At 38.4% G+C, this 16778-nt stretch overlaps 1 protein-coding gene across 6 annotated transcripts in view; it reads right to left on the bottom strand.

The window, feature by feature from the left end:
- The window catches only part of MAPK14 (mitogen-activated protein kinase 14), a 74686-nt gene that overhangs the window by 19745 nt on the left and 38163 nt on the right, over positions 1-16778 (bottom strand). For all 6 annotated transcript variants that reach the window (XR_006202564.1, XR_006202563.1, XM_042938563.1 and 3 more), the window contains exons 4-8: positions 9023-9134; positions 8273-8302; positions 7896-7943; positions 6642-6756; positions 5994-6065 (exon numbers count right to left, since the gene is read on the bottom strand). Coding sequence is in view for 4 of the 6 variants with exons in the window: in XM_042938563.1 (XP_042794497.1) it covers positions 5994-6065; positions 6642-6756; positions 7896-7943; positions 8273-8302; positions 9023-9134 (377 nt within the window). In the remaining 2 variants the exon portion in view is untranslated. The remainder of the gene's footprint in view (positions 1-5993; positions 6066-6641; positions 6757-7895; positions 7944-8272; positions 8303-9022; positions 9135-16778) is intronic.

The following is a 16778-nucleotide window of genomic DNA, read 5'->3' as shown; positions in this document are numbered from 1 at the left end:
CCTGGTGCCTGGCTCTGTGCTGACAGCCTGGAGCCTGCTTGGGATTCTCTCTCTCCCTCTCTCGGTCCCTCCCCTGCTTGTGCATGTGCACACACTTTCTCTCAAAATAAATACATAAACATTAAAAATACATATTAAAAAAAATTCCAACAGCCTTTCCTGCGGAAATGGGAAAGCCCATCTTCAAATTCATATAGGATTACAAAAGAGCCTGAAAAGCCAAAAAAACAAAAAACAAACAAAAACCCCCAGCCATTTAACAGTGAGAACAAAGTTGAAGGACTCATACTTCCTGAATTCAAAACTTACTATTAAGCTATAGGAATCAAAACAGTGTGGTACTGTTATATAAGCATAGATATACAGACAAATGGATTAGAATTAGCCTTGGACAGAAATGCCAAGCCTATTCAGTGGGAAAAGGATAGTCTCTTCAACAAATGGCTCTGGGACAACTGGGTTTCCATATGCAAAAGAACAAGTTGGACCTCAAACCTGACATCATATACAAAAATTTACTCAAAATGGATCAAAGACCTAGGTATGACAGAGAAACACATACAACTCTTAGTAGAAAACACAGTAAATCTTCAAACCTTGAATTTGGTAATACATTCTTAGATATAACATGAGCAACAAAAGGAAAAAATAGATGAATTGGAACTTCATCAGAATCAAAACTTCAGTGCATCAAAGGACATTATCAAGAGGGGCGCCTCGGTGGCTCCAGTTTGTTGAGCGTCTGACTTTGGCTCAGGTCATGATCTCACAGCTTGTGGGTTCGAGCCCTGCATTGGGCTCTGTGCTGACAGCTCAGAGCCTGGAGCCTACTTCGGATTCTGTGTCTCCCTCTCTCCCCCCTCTGGCTCCCCCGCTCATGCTCTGTCTCTCTCTGTTTCTCAAAAGTAAACATTAAAAAAAATTTTTTTTTAAAAAAGGACCTTATCAAGAAAGTGAACACACTACCCACAGAATGGGAGAAAATACTTGCAAATCACATATCTAATAAAGGCTTAATATCCAGAATATATAAAGAACTAAAAACTCAACAACAAAAAGACAACCCAATTAAAAGATGGGTGAAGAACTTGAACAGACATTCCTCCACAGGAGATACACAAATGGCCAATAAACACAGGAAAAGATGCTCAACATTATGAGTCATTAGGGAAATACAAATTAAAACCACAAAGAGATACCACTTCATACCTATGAGGATGGCTATAATTTAAAAAAAAAGAAGAGGGCGCCTGGGTGGCTCAGTCGGTTAAACGTCCGACTTCAGCTCAGGTCATGATCTCACAATCCGTGAGTTCGAGCCCCACGTCGGGCTCTGTGCTGACACCTCAGAGCCTGGAGCCTGCTTTGGATTCTGTGTCTCCCTCTCTCTCTGCCCCTCCCCTGCTCATGCTGTCTCTCCCTGTCTCAAAAATAAATAAAAACATTAAAAAAAATTTTTTTTTTTTAAAAAAAGAAGAAAAGAGTAAGTGTTGGTGAAGACACGGAGAAAAGCTCCTACATCACTGGTGGGCATGTAAAATGGTACAGCTGCTGTGGAAAACAGTTTGATAGCTCGTCAAAAAAGTAAACGTAGAATTACCACAGGACCCAACAATTCCACTCCTAGATATGTATACCCAAAAGAACTGAAAGCAGGGCCTCAAACAGAGAGCTATATGCCAATGTTCATTGCAGCACTATTCACAATTGCCAGAGGTGGAAATAACCCAAGTGTCAACGAAAAGATGAGTGCATACACACACAGGGGAATACACAGAAAACGGAACGGAGTCCTGATAACATGCTGCAACACAGAAGAACCTTGAAAACATTATGGCTAAGGGAAATAATCAAGGAAAAGAACAAATATTGTGTGATTCCACTTATATGAAATATCTAGAATAAGCCAATTGAGGAAGTTGAAGAGAGGAAACCAGAGGCTGTGGGAAGGAAGAATGGGGGTTATTGTTCAATGGGTACAGTTTCCGTTGGGGTGATGAAGATGTGTTGGAAATAAGATAGTGGTGATGGCTGCACAACTTTGTAAGTATAGTTAGTGCCAGTGGACTGTGTATTTAAAAATGGTTAAGATGGTAAATTTTATGTTATGCGTTTTTTACCACAATAAGAAAAAGGTAAAAGGCAAATTTTATGTTAATACCTTTTACCACAAAAATATTTTTAATTCAGTTTCTAAGTTTCACTAGCCACATTGTAAGTGCTCAATAGCCACATGTCACTGGTGGCTACCAACCAGTGCACAGCCCAAACAGAAAACATTCACAATACCACAGACAATTCTATTAGATAGTTCTTATCTAGCAGCTAAAACCACCAGTTTTTTTTTAACTTTTTGATGTTTATTTTTTTTGAGACAGAGAGAGAGAGAGAGAGAGAGAGAGAGAGAGGCAGAGAGAGAGGGAGACACAGAATCCGAAGCAGGCTCCAGGCTCTGAGGTGTCAGCACAGAGCCCGACGCGGGGCTCAAACTCGCGAACCGCAAGATCATGACCTGAGCCAAGTCGGCCGCTTAACGGACTGAGCCACCTACGCACCCCTAAAACCACCAGTTCTAGATGAGAATAATATGATTAATACGTGAGGAAAACAGGGAGAAAACTGCACTCAACAGAAGAGCAGTTCTAGAGGCTGCCTCAGCATTCAGTTGCATTTAAAAATCATAAATAAGCAGTGGCTGCACATCTTGCCGGGCAAAGAAAGAATGTGTGGGGCCAGCACATCCTCCAAAGGAAAAAGAAAAAGAAAAATTTTAAGAAAAAGAAAAAGAAAAAAGAGAAGAAAAAGAAAAATTTGGGGAATAGGTAACAAATAAAATAACATAAAGAAACTGTGACCTGAGTCATAAGTAACAGTTTTGGATCTATCTTCTCTGGGTCTTGGTTTCCTCACATGTATAAAAAACAGGGAGTTCAATTAGATGTTTTCTAATATCCTTCCAGGCCCCCAAGTGGATAAGTCTAAATTATTAACTTTCTCATCTCATCGGTACCTTTAAAAAAAAATGAGGGGGCGCCAGGGTGGCTCAGTCGGTTAAGCATCTGACTCTTGATTTTGACTCAGGTCGTGATCTCACAGCTCGTGGGATCAAGCCCTGTGTTGGGCTCTGCGCTGACAGCATGGAGCCTGCTTGGGATTCTCTCTCCCTCTGCCCCTCCCTCTCTCTCTCTCTCTCAAAATAAGTAAATAAACTTTAAAAAAAAATGAGGAAAAACTGCCTAACTAATTTTTTTAGGATCAGCCTGAAAGGTTAAGAGTAAAAATCAACTGGTCTAAACTCTAGTTGTGCTCAGCACCTGCTGCACATTGGCAACAACCGGGGACTTAAAACATACGTCAAAGCCTGTGCTTGGACCCCACACCAACTTTAGTTGAGTCTGTGAGGTGGTGCCCTGGCACTTGGGAGTTTTTAAAAGCTCCCCGAAGTATTCTGGTGAAAATGAGAGTTAAGAACCACTATGCTAGAATGCACATAACTGTACACTTCAGGCAAGAAAAAGTCCTAGAAAACGTTTTCCTCTCTCCTTGTCCGGCCACCAAATCTACATCCACACAGCTGGCAACTGACAGGATGGGGGTGGTATGTATTGCAAATACAAATCCTCTGAATTTGACTTTTATGATCCGGTAGAATATCTGTCTGAAAAAGAGCCAAGTACAAAAGAAATGGTGTAGTACTAAAATAGGAATTTTGAAATGAATTTTCGTGTATTAAAAAAAAGCCCATGGTAAAAAGCCTAAATGCTAGGTTTTCTAGCTAAAGCTCACAGAAGGAAAAGAAGTATGCACAAAAAGGGAAGACTTCTGGGGCGCCTGGGTGACTTGGTCAGTTAAGCGTCCAACACTTGATTTCAGCTCAGATCAGGATCTCACAGTCATGAGATCGAGCCTCACGTCAGGCTCCGCACTGACAGCACGGAGCCTGCTTGGGATTCTCTCTCCCTCTGTTCCTACCCTGCTTGCACACATGTGCACACACTCTGTCTCTGTCTCTAAAATAAGAAAAAATAAAGGGAAGATGTCTTACAGGTTGAAAGTTAGCATTCTAAAAGAGTCAAGCCATCAGGGAGTAAGTAAGTCTGTGAGATAAAATCATAGGGCACAATTGCTTTAAAACCTTTCTACCAGTAGCCCGCCAAGGGGCTCCATCCTTTACTACTTGTCACACAATTTAAATAAAACAAACAAACAAAAACTTTTAGTGATTCACAGGCAGACAGTAAAGTGGGAAGGTAAAGGGAAAAAGTGTTTCCCAAAAGTCAGTAATGAAGATGATGGCTAACATTTCCTGCCAGGCTCTAACTACTTTCCAGATACTGTCTCACTGAATTCTCACAACTGCCTTGTAAAGTACATACTATTAGCCTTTTATGGTTAAGGAAATCGAGAGACAGAGGTTAGAAAACACACAGCGGGGAGCATAAGAGGCAGGATCGAAACCCAGGAAATCTGATTCCAGAGTATGTGTTCTCAACCAGTACACCCTACTGTCTCTCTCCACTACTCTGCATGTCAATGCAGGCACGCGTGTCCAAAGCTGACTGCAGGTAAAAGGAGCTACAGATAATAAAGAAGAGGAAGGGGAGGGAGGAATCGAGAAATGCATCAGAGTAGTGTGCTTGGGAAGAGAGACATTAGTCTGCTGGATGGGGACTCTGAGCTGTGTACCTGAGGAAAAGGGGAATTAAAAATTTCCCTAATTCTCTTAGCTTGGACTATAATGTATATACCACATTTCTAAGAGGCAGATATAAGGTGAATGAAACAAACACTAGGTATTTAAACCAAGAATCCGGGACCGAGGAGCAGTAAGGTGAGTTCAGTACAGGGAGACAGAACTCTATCAATGCAGAAATAGTCAGGGAAATACACAACTTTGCCTGAGGGACAGAAGCTTTTCAGTTCATTAGGAAAGCACATTTTTCTTCAGCAGAAGATAGACAGAACATGTGGAGAGATAGCATGAACATTCACAGTCACCACAAAAGTATATCCCAAACTGTAAGCAAGTAAACGGACATTCTGGTATAAATTCAATGAGTTTGCTTAGGTGAGGGTCCGTTAAAACAGCTTTTAGGTCTCTAAGCATGATAGAACACATTCATAGCATGACTGCAGCATTTTTAAAGCCCAGCCAAACCCACTATAGGCTAGCCAGATGAATTTTACAAAAATCTTCAAACCTAATTCTAGACACATATTTTAACATTCTTTCTCACTTGAACATCTTCCCCAAGTGAAAGTAATGGGACTTCTAACAAACCACATTTGGATGATACTACTTCTAAAGCATGAAATGGGCATACAGCAGATGGGAAAGGGCCTAAAATAAAAGGGCCATGGTAAACCATGGGCTAGATGGTAAATCTGGCAGTAAATTAAGGTTTGGCTACAATCTAGATAAAAACAAAATTGTGCTGGAAAAAAAAAATTGTGCCATCACATGGCAGGATGACCTTATCATGTCTTCCTTTTATTATTTGTTGTTAAACAACAAATATAAAGAGAGTCAGCAGGTACATCATTATAGGGATGAAATATAATCTTTTTAACATGTAAATCAAACATAAAAGCTAAAGACACCCCTGATTTATAAATGGGTATCTTGCTCTCATTAAGTGTTTGTACAAGTAGACTAAACCAGTCATTGAGATCTGGAGTCTCTCAGGAATACGCTCGGGTTGCAGAACTGCTGTGGGAAGATTAATGTAATAAAGAACTCACTGCAAAAGATGACAGGTGAAAGATATAAAGAGTTCCCCAGCTTGTGAGGAATTTTTCCAACTCACAAGTAAAACTGAAGGCACTTTGTTGGCAAGGCAAGACACTTAGCCAGAGGGCAGATCTCATAACGCATGTCTCAACTACATAAGCAAGTAACTGAGAGCTTCTCTAGAGATAGGTAAAAATAATATACTTCCATGGACACTGGAATACAGATAAGAAACAAGAATCCAAAACTTTTTAAAGGATACGGTCTGTACCAGGAAACAACGTTCTTCCAGTCAACAGCTCGGCCATTATGCATCCCACTGACCAAATATCAACTGGCAAAATTAAAGAGAAAAGGGCATACAATGTCACTGTTATCATACCTGACCACAAATGGAACTATAACTAGAAGTGAAATACTCAACTTAATATTTAAGACATTTGAGGTCCACGATTCATGCTCATCTTTATGGAAGTTAGCTTACTAAGACCTTCACCCCACTAACGGGCTTCATAGGTAGGATATCAAAACATACTTAAGACAAAGAGAAATAAGCTGTTCACAAAGGGGTAGAGACTCTTATTGGTGGAAATGGTGGATTCTCCCAAGTCATGTTGAGAGGTTACAATTATGAACCCATTGTCTTCAGATAGAAGTACTCACAGAATACGCGGGAAATCTAAATAAATAAAAACTCAACTGCTAAATCATAAAGTTTGAAAGCGGTGTACATACAACACCACCCCCCTTCTCTATCTGAGCGACTGAAATATTTGCTGTCGACTTTAAAAGGATTACTGATGGAAACAAAAGATGCTTCCTCCCATTCCCACTACCTCCGCTTCTGAGAATCCCAAATACGCTCAACATGCTGCCCAAGAAGGTGCTAAATAACCAATAAAAGCAATACCTGTCTGGTTGTAATGCATCCAGTTCAGCATGATCTCAGGAGCCCTGTACCACCTAGTGGCCACATAGCCTGTCATTTCATCATCTGTATGTCGAGCCAGTCCAAAATCCAAGATCTAAGGAAGAGAAGAGAAATCAGGCACTGGAACAGTCAGGATCCTAAGTCTCATAAGGCAGGAGGGTAAAAACTCTACTGCCTCAGAAATGGGAAGAACAATACAGCACTTTCATAAACATACTTCCAAGTCTATGTTTGGAATGCATGATAAACACAGCAATTTAAAAAATGAAATTACAAAAAGCAAAACAAAAATGTTACTCCAAAGCATTTACCCAAGAGCAATGAAAACATACAGCCACACAAGGGCTTGCATATGAATATTCATAGCAGCTTTACACAGCCCCAAACTGGAATCGAAGCAAAGGTCTATCAACAGGTAGATGGATAGACAAATCGTGGCATAGTCACAAAATGGATACTATTCAGCAACAAAAAGGAATGAACTACTGATATAACACAGATCTCAAAAATATTATACGAAGCAAAAATCAGATACACACACACAAATACTGTATGATTCCATTCGTGTGAAATTCCAGAAAAAAATAAATCTGTTCTATGGTGTCAGCAATTAGATCAGTGGTCCAGGATTAGGGGTAGAGGAGCAGGGAGTGGCTCAGAAGGAGCATAAGTCAGCTTCTGGAAGTGAAAAGGTGTTCTTTATTTTAATTGTGTTGGTGGTTAAATGGATACATAAATTTATCAAGGGTGCACTTAAAATGATTCTTCTTATTACATTTAATTACGTTTAAAAGAGTGATTAAAAATGAGAAAAAATATTCCAAAGCTGCTTGCTCTCTATATATTTATATTTATCCCCTATTTGAATTATTTTGAATGAGTGGCTTTTGCCATTCTTATCTTAGGAAACTAATCTAGTAATTATCTCTTCAGGATTGCTTACTTAATATTCAGACTATGATTTTCCTTTATTATAACTAACAAATTAAATTTCTAATGTAACTTTATTTTAGAATGAAAATACGACACCTGATGCCACCTTCAATATCCTTTAAACTAAGACTTATTAAGTCTGTGATTCAAATTTCAAACTCTGATATTTCTAAGGAAAATATGAATTTTCAGACAAAATGTCATGATTTTATAAACCCATTTACTACGTAAGTCTGCCTGGTTAGTCAAACATGTAATTACAAGTGGAAACAAACAATTCCCACCATCTCTTCATCTTACCTTCAGCTCACAGTCTTCATTCACAGCTAGATTACTAGGCTTCAGGTCCTAGGAAGCAAGTCCAGAGAGGACATGATCAACTCTATGATTCATGCTAGGTTTTCTCCCCACAGGTAATGATGAAGATCCAAACATAAAAGTAAGACTTTATTCAGCTATAAGTGATCTCCATCTATAGTCAGTCACTACCTAGTCCTAATTAGCCTTAAATAGTAAAAACCACACACATTTCTTTAATCAGTTTAAACTTAGAGTAAAGTTATAATCAATAGTTCAATGGCTAAAATAAGCTTAGACTAGGATCTTGGCCACATGCCGGTCCTCTCCACTTCAGCGCTCCCTCCCCAAATAATGCAATCAAAATCACAATACATTACCCTGTGAATTATGTCAGCTGAATGTATATACTGTGAAAGAGAAAAAAGTCAGTTAAATCAAAAAGTTATCTCCAACGTCTTATGGCCATATGACATAGTTAAAGTATATTTTCATGAATCAGTAAGAACTACTAGTATTAAAAAGTAGCATTAGAAATGACAAGTAATTATCAGTAATCTGAACATTTATCATAACTATGATTTCTATACCATCGACTCTATTCATAGAGTTGAAGTATAAGTGAAACAGCTTTCAACCTATTTTCTGGCTAGTGCTCTGGAGCTCACTAGGGACTCAAAGCTGCTAAATGTCAATGTCAAAGGTGCTTTAATTTTAAAACATTACTTATCTGCCCTTCCCACAAACAAATTAGCATCCTAGAGGAGGTTTTTAAAGTTTCAACATGACTCTGACCAGACATTAGATTAGATCAAGAGATTATGACTACTCTTTAGAAGGAAGAATGAAGAGTCCTGAGCTCTCAGACATACATATTGAAATATCTATTATGGGTGGAATGATATGATGTCTGGACTTGTCTTAAAAGAATCCAGGGCTTGGGGAATACAACAGAAACAAGATTGGCCATATTTTGGTAGCTGTGGTCATTGAGTAAACGCAGGGGTTCATTACAGTATAATTGTACTTGTGATTTTATGTTTGAAATTTTCCATAAGAAAGGGTTTGTTTTTTTTTTTTTCTTCTTCTTCTTTCTCTTAAGACTTGAGATGGAGAAAGGGAGACTATACCTTGAGACCTCGGAGAATCTGGTAGATAAGGAACTGAACATGGTCATCCGTAAGCTTCTGACATTTCACAATGTTGTTCAGATCTGCTCCCATGAGATGGGTCACCAGATACCTAGAAATTAATGGAGAGTTACACAATAATCCAGAACCCCTGTGAAAGCTCTTAATTTCATAAGACTTCTAGAAGTATTTAAGAAAAGGCAATTGCCTAAAAGGCAATCTACTGAATAGAAGATATCTGCAAATGATATATCTGATAAAGGGTTAGTATCTAAAATATATAAAGCACTGATACAACTGAACACACCAAAAGCAAATAATCCAATTAAAAAATGGGCAGAAGATATGAACAGATATTTCCCCAAAGAAGACATACAGATGGCCAATAGACACAGGAAAAGATGCTCAACATCACTCGTTATCAGGGAAATGAAAATCAAAATCACAATGAGATACCACCTATGACTGTCAGAATGGCTGGAATAAAAAATTCAAGAAACAAGTGTTGGTGAGGATGTAGAGAAAAAGGAACCCTCATGCACTACTGGTAGGAATGCAAACTGGTGCAGCTGCTGTGGAAAACAGTATGGAGGTTCCTCAAAAAATTAAAAATAGAACTATCATATGTCCAGTAATCACACTATTGGGTATTTACCCTCAAAATACAAAAACACTAATTCAAAGGGATACATGCACCCCTCTGTTTATAGCAGCATTATTTACAATAGCCAAGGTATGGAAGCAGCCCAAGTGTCCATCAACTGATGAATACAGATGTGGTATATATATACACAGTGTAATATTTCATATACCATATATGGTATATACATAGTGCAACAACATAGATAGAGCTAGAAAGTATAATGCTAAGCAAAATAAGTCGGTCTAAGAAAGACAAATACCATATAGTTTCACTCATATGTGGAACTTAAGAAAACAAATGAATAAAGGAAAAAAAGAGAGAGAGAGAGAGACAAACCAAGAAACAGACTCTTAACTACAGAGAACAAACTGATGGTTACCAGAGGGGAGGTGGGTAGGGGGGTTGATGAAATAGGTGATAGGGATAAAAGAGTACAGTTATCATGATGCACAAAAGAGAAGAGAAGAGAAGAGAGAAGAGAAGAGAAGAGAGAAGAGAAGGGAAGAGAAGGAAGGGAAGGGAAGGCAAGGCAGTAAGTATGACAGTGACAGCTAAAAACTTAGTAACTACATGGGGGGCTCATTACCCCTATTCTAACTTTACCACCTTCCATCTAGTTTTCTAAAAATTTCTATAATCCTTCTTACTAGATGTATCTTTTCTTAGGTTCTCTGAAGAAAGAGACAAGAAAAAAGCAAAGATGAAGATCAGAATGATGTATGTGTCAATATCAGTTTAAAAAAAAATGTTGCATGAGAAATACACAGTGCAACTAAATACATGGCCATGATGAAGTATCTTGATTTTTAAATCTATCATTGTTATTTTCACCTCATTATAAACCAAGTTGTAGGCACTAAAATAGGAACATTTTTAAATTTTCAAATTACAATTCTCCTTTTTCAGGATTCACTGGTAAAAGGATATTGTTCACTGACAATATTCCTGCATTTACTTTAAAGGAAGGAGGAATATTATCTATAAAGCAAAATGGGGCATTCCAGAACCTCTCCGCACAGGTGTGGTCCTGGTTATTAACCTTACGTGGTAAGATTAGGGAAACGATTACATTCAAGTCCAACAGGTTCACCACAAATATTCTAGATGCAATGCCTTACCCACTCATTACTGTATTACACAGCTATGGGAACATAAAAACCAGATCAGCAGTAAAAAGGCTGAATTTTTAAAAATCAAGTTAGGTTTTATCTACTGTGTAAGAATCACTACTCGTTCCTGAGGCTGAATAATAATGTATACCAGTTGAGCTATTACAAATGCTTTCATTTCATTTCTATTTTTATATTTTATAAATTTAGAGGAAAAGAGACTAGGCCAGTAAATTTAAATCTATTAATCGTTATATAAATATGTGCACGATCTCTCTTCATACACACACACACCCCACCCCACATCACACCACACCACACATTATATTGTTACTTTCTCTCCTTAAAGAGGAACTGAATTTTTCTCCTGTTTCGTAATTTCCCTTTTGGGCGGATATGGTCAGTTCCCAATTTCACATAGATCAAAAGAACTTAGCCTAGATATAAAAGTAAGACTTTAGCATTTCATATTTTTAAAGGTTGCACAATTACACGTCCTTGAGGAAAGGGCAGACTCTAAATGTAATTTAAAGAGTAAACTGGACTTTTTGAAAGGCTTCATTAAAGGTAGTTCTCTTTTAAGAGATGTTCCAAGCTCAACATAACAACCAAATGTAGTCAGTGCTTGCTCTGTGTATCATGCCTGTGTCTCATGTATTCTTCCCGACAACTCTATAAGGTAAGTCTCATTAGCCTTGCCATTTCACTGATGAGGAAACAGAACAAGGATATGTAACTTGCTCAAGGTTAAAACAGTGATAATACCAAGGGTTGAATCAAAAACCGTTTGTTCTCAGGACCATGGTCTTTTTTTTTTTTTAACTTTTTTTTTAATGTTTATTTTTGAGAGAGAGAGAGAGAGCTAGCATAAGCAGGGGAGGGGCAGAGAGAGAGGGAGACACAGAATCCGAAGCAGGCTCCAGGCTCTGGGCTGTCAGCACAGAGCCCGATGAGGGGCTTAAACCCACAAACCGTAAGATCATGACGTGAGCTGAAGTCAGATGCTTAACCAACTGAGCCACCCAGGCACCCAGGACCATGGTCTTAATCACAGCACATACTGCTTCCAAATTCTTCCATTTGACCTCAAATGTAAGTCAAAAGAATGATCTTCTTTAAAAAAAAAAAAAGTTTTCTAAGTGCCACAATAATCAAGGAAGCAGTATCTCTAGATGATTTCCATAATAATTCTCAATTAAGTAATTTGACAGTAAGTATCAAAGTAAGTAACTTTGATAGTAAGTATCAATCTTTACTGAAAGAAGAAAGTTGGCAAAAGCCTAGCAATATTCCATCTTAATCACAGTCACTGTATTTTTTTAGCCCCAACTAACACATAATCTGACAAATATGAGAATGTTATCAATAACTGGTTAATATTTTGAAATCAGGACTTCTCCCAGAAGATCAAGTATAATGGTTGCCATATGCATAATATCAATTATGACAAAATGTAAGGCTCAGGTTGAGGAAGAGAGAATCCAATTTCTATTTTATAAGTGTTTTGCAAAGAATTACATTTTATGACTTTGGATAGAACAAGGATTATTCTCTCGATTTTAAAAAATAATTTTAAGGAGAAAAGGTAAACAAAGAGAACATTGTTCTACATGATTCCACTTAGAATCTCCCTTAATTTGTCTTGAAATAAAACCTAAAAATCTTAACTCTCTAATATGCCTGTTCTAGTTCACAAAGATGTTAAGCAGTATTATCAAAACAACCATAGTAATTTCAAATATAACTATTGTGTTTAAATGGTTACCAGTGACTTAAGAAATCCTATACAGCCAGGGGTGCCTGGATGGCTCAGTTGGTTAAGTGTCCGACTTCAGCTCAGGCCATGATCTCATGGTTCGTGAGTTCAAGCCCCGCGTCTGAGCTGACAGCTCAGAGCCTGGAGCCTGCTCGAGATTCTGTGTCTCCCTCTCTCTCTGACCCTCCCCTGCTCGCACTCTGTCTCTCTCTCTCTCAAAAATAAATAAACATTAAGAAAAAAAAATTTTTAAGAAATCCTATATAGCCAGAAGACCACTGAGTGCACAGCCTGAGAGACAAAGAGCATGCTTTTAATTAGAATATTCCACCACTGTCCCTATCAGAGACCACATCTATTTTATCAGTAAAATTTCCAGGTAGAGGGTGAGACTGTCAAAACATTAAATTAACGAGTCTATATAGTAATAACTATCATGCATTGCTGCCAGGCTACAATTAAATAAACTAAAAAGCATTCATGGCAGAAATGTCTTGCAGGGAGTAACCTAATCACTGTATGTTGTTTCCACGAATCCCAAAGACTAATTCACAACAACCAATTGTCAAATTCCAGCTCATCATACACTGAAAGGTTTCAAAAATAAACCTTCCAACAGTGGACAAAAGCAAGCATCATGCAAAGTTACTGAATGTTTATGGAAGAGGTATGAACTTTTAAAACGGTGAACAAGGGAGAAGAAAATGTAGATGAACACATTTTGAATAAGTCTATTCCAAAAGGAGCATTCATGGATAACCACATTTCTACAGCATTTGTCTCTGGAAAGCAAATTTAGTTACATTTTGGTAAAGACATGACTACTATTGTCAGTGTTCATAATACCTCAAATAAATTAACAGAGGTTTGACTTGAGAAAGCCAGAATGCTATCTAGTTGTCATCTTTTCTTTCTCTCTGTTTATTTTTAAGCTAGAAAGGAAAATCAAATGTAGAACAATTATGATGGACTTTTCAAAGAAATTAACTACCACAGATTTGGGGCCCAAGCCTCGTCTGGATTCCAAAATACATGGTTTCCTCAACCCTAATTGGACAAAGAAATAAGTTGAAAGTTTTTTTTTTTCCATGAAAGGAATATTTGACAAAATTAAAGACATTTATTTAGGGTAAGAGAGATATTTTTCTCAAATAACAAGATGAGTTATAGATACCCTATTTCAAGAATTTATAACTCACCCAGTCACAAAGGATGAGGACCATATAACCATCTCTCTCTTTAAATGAGAACCTACGGCACAAGTGGTATGGAGTGGTAAAAATTATGATAAATCTTAAATTCAAATGACAAGTTCCTTTTGGCTACAGAGTGAGACAGGGATACCACACAGCCTTAGACTGTGCAATCTGTAAAGACACTGATAAAGTGACTACTTCATAGACGAAGATAGACAATGTGCTCTTGAACTTACAAGGGACCCCCCCGCATGTGACAGGGAGAGGAAAGAACATATTTTAGCATCATAAGCAGTTGCCTTTACACCTAAAGAAAGGCTATCAAGATGAATGTTTGAGCAGTTCTCCATAATGGTCTACATTTCAGCTGTGTCCTCAACACCCTCTATCTCCAGCTCAAAAAGCCCCCTGCTTAACAGTGGTTAACCGTATCCAGAAGGCTCTGGAAGAGGTCTGCTGGGCAGCAGGGTTGCTGCTGTTGATAAGAGGCCCCGCGTTGGCCTGGAGACCAGGAGCCGAAATAATGACCAGAAACAAAGATCCACTGGTGTGTCAGCCAAGCAGGATGCTCGACCAGTCAGCTTCCTCCCTCCCTGCTGAACGGTTCTGAGGGCTCCCTATCGCAGCCGCAGGCCACTAGAGCAGACAGAGAATGTAGGCCAGAATGACCAGGCCCAGGATGGCAAAGAACATCAGGATGAAAATACCCAGCATGATGGAGCCCTTGGCCAAGGAGGCCTTTGGATTCTGGGCAAATTGAGCTGTGAGCATAGAGGCTGCAGCCAGTGGAGAGACATGGGTCCCTCTCTTCCCTTTCTAGTGCTCCCATCTTTAAAAATGAATTAAGTAATTAACAGAAACCCATGGGGGAGGGGAAGGAAAAAAAAAGAAAAAAAAAGAGGTTAGAGTGGGAGAGAGAGCCAAAGCATAAGAGACTCTTAAAAACTGAGAACAAACTGAGGGTTGATGGGGGGTGGGAGGGGGGGGAGGGTAGGTGATGGGTATTGAAGAGGGCACCTTTTGGGATGAGCACTGGGTGTTGTATGGAAACTAATTTGACAATAAATTTCATATAATAAAAAATTTAAAAAATGCACTTAAAAAAATGAATTAAGTAAATTGGACTTTATTAGTCTAAAGGCTGAAAAGACAATTTCATGGCCTGATTCAAATCTTGTTCTTCACTTTCCTTGGAAGATGGTCTCCCTTAAATTAAATCAAACATAAAGAGCACAAATCACCATCTCCCAAAGTGATCATAAGTAAAATCTACTGTACCAGCAAAAAGGCAGAACTCTACATTAAGAGGTTTTCAGTACTCTCAACAGTGCCCCATTTTAGAACTTCACTTATTAAGCACTTCTTCGATAACACCCAATTGTCAAGACTCCTCCCCTACCACCTTTCTTTTTAAAGCATGATACAATCAGAAAAAATCTTCATAGAAAAAAAAAAAATCTCTCATATCTATAGATTGGCATGTCTACTACTGTTAGTCCTATTTGATAAAGCAATCATCACAAGGCAAAAAAATATTTCCACATTTAAACAAAGTATTTAAAATAATCACAGGGATTGACAATTTGTAACCACAAGCCTCTGAAATACATCCAGTGATCCTTGGGACTCATTACAATCTATTTGCAACACAGCAGCGGAGTAATTTTTTAAAAATAAAAATCAGATCATATCACTTCTCTCCTTTTCCTTTAGAATAAAGATAAAAACCCCCTCAATGGCCGAATAAAACCTTACATAATCCAGCACCCTGTTCCCAAATATCTCTCTGACCTCATCATCTACTTCTCTCCCCTGTTCCATTCAGCTCCACACTGGCCTCCTTACTCCAGGCACAGAGACCCCTTGCTGAAATTCCAATTCAGCATGGAGTCTTCTATCTCAGGACCTTTGCACTGGCTATTCTTTCTGCTTAGAATGCTCTCCTGCCTGGAATGCTCTTCCCCCAGAATATCCGTGAGTCTAATTCCTCTACTCCTTCAAATGTTTGCTCCAAAATTCACCTTCGCAATGAGAAGGCCATTGGCCACTGCATCTCACACCCTGCCCTCACACTTCTAAATTCCCCTTTCTACATTACCTTTTCTTTTTGTCCACAGCATTATTGCCTGCTAATACACTAAATTTTTTTTATGCTCATGGTTTATTGTTATCTATCTGTACAATGCTCAAGGAGGACAAAATTATTTTTGTTCCCTGTAGTATCTATAGAAACTAGAACAGTATCTGGTAGATAGTAGGCACTAAATTACTACTGAACAGAATCTAATGACTCAGGACAATGCATATAGAATTACTAGTAGGACCAAGGAAGATACATCTCATTAAAATACTCATGCCAAAGATCTTATCTGGTAAGCAGACCAGATGGTTTTAATGTAAGGAGTAAAGGCACCATTTAGCAGCCATGTAGACAGCTTAGCCAGCTTATTTCACAACAAACTATTCTCCTCATTTAAAGCAAAGATCACTGAGAGGTGACTTCTAAATTATCTGCATCAATAAACCTGGACTCAATATTTTACTATATGGTCTACATTACAGTATAAAAACAAAAAGCTAGTCAAAAGAGAATATACTGAGCATACTACCAGAAAATTAGATCATCAACCAGTTGTAAACAAGACAGCACAAGGTTATTTCTTCAATCACTCCACCAACAAATATTAATTGTTGAGCACTGGGGATGCAATGATGAAAAAAGGGAGTTACAGAATTTAGATGAGAGGAAGGCATTTATGAATATAAACTCCTAAGAAAGCATGATTAGAGCTATAAAATATCAAGGTGCTAGAGAACACACAAAAGAGGGCCCCAACCCAGACTTAGGAAGGAGTTAATTGAAGGGAAAGATTTATTTTTTATTTTTTATTTAAAAAAAAATTTTTTTTTAATTTATTTTTGAGACAGAGCATGAGCAGGGGAGGGGCAGAAAGAGAGGGAGACACAGAATCTGAAGCAGGCTCTAGGCTCTGAGCTGTCAGCACAGAGCCCGACGCGGGGCTCGAACTCACGGACTGTGAGATCATGACCT

This window comes from Panthera leo, chromosome B2 (genome assembly GCF_018350215.1).
Source record: "Panthera leo isolate Ple1 chromosome B2, P.leo_Ple1_pat1.1, whole genome shotgun sequence".
Lineage (NCBI taxonomy): Eukaryota > Metazoa > Chordata > Mammalia > Carnivora > Felidae > Panthera > Panthera leo.
Note: the sequence above shows the minus strand (reverse complement) of the source record. Positions and strands in the feature narration are given on the sequence as shown.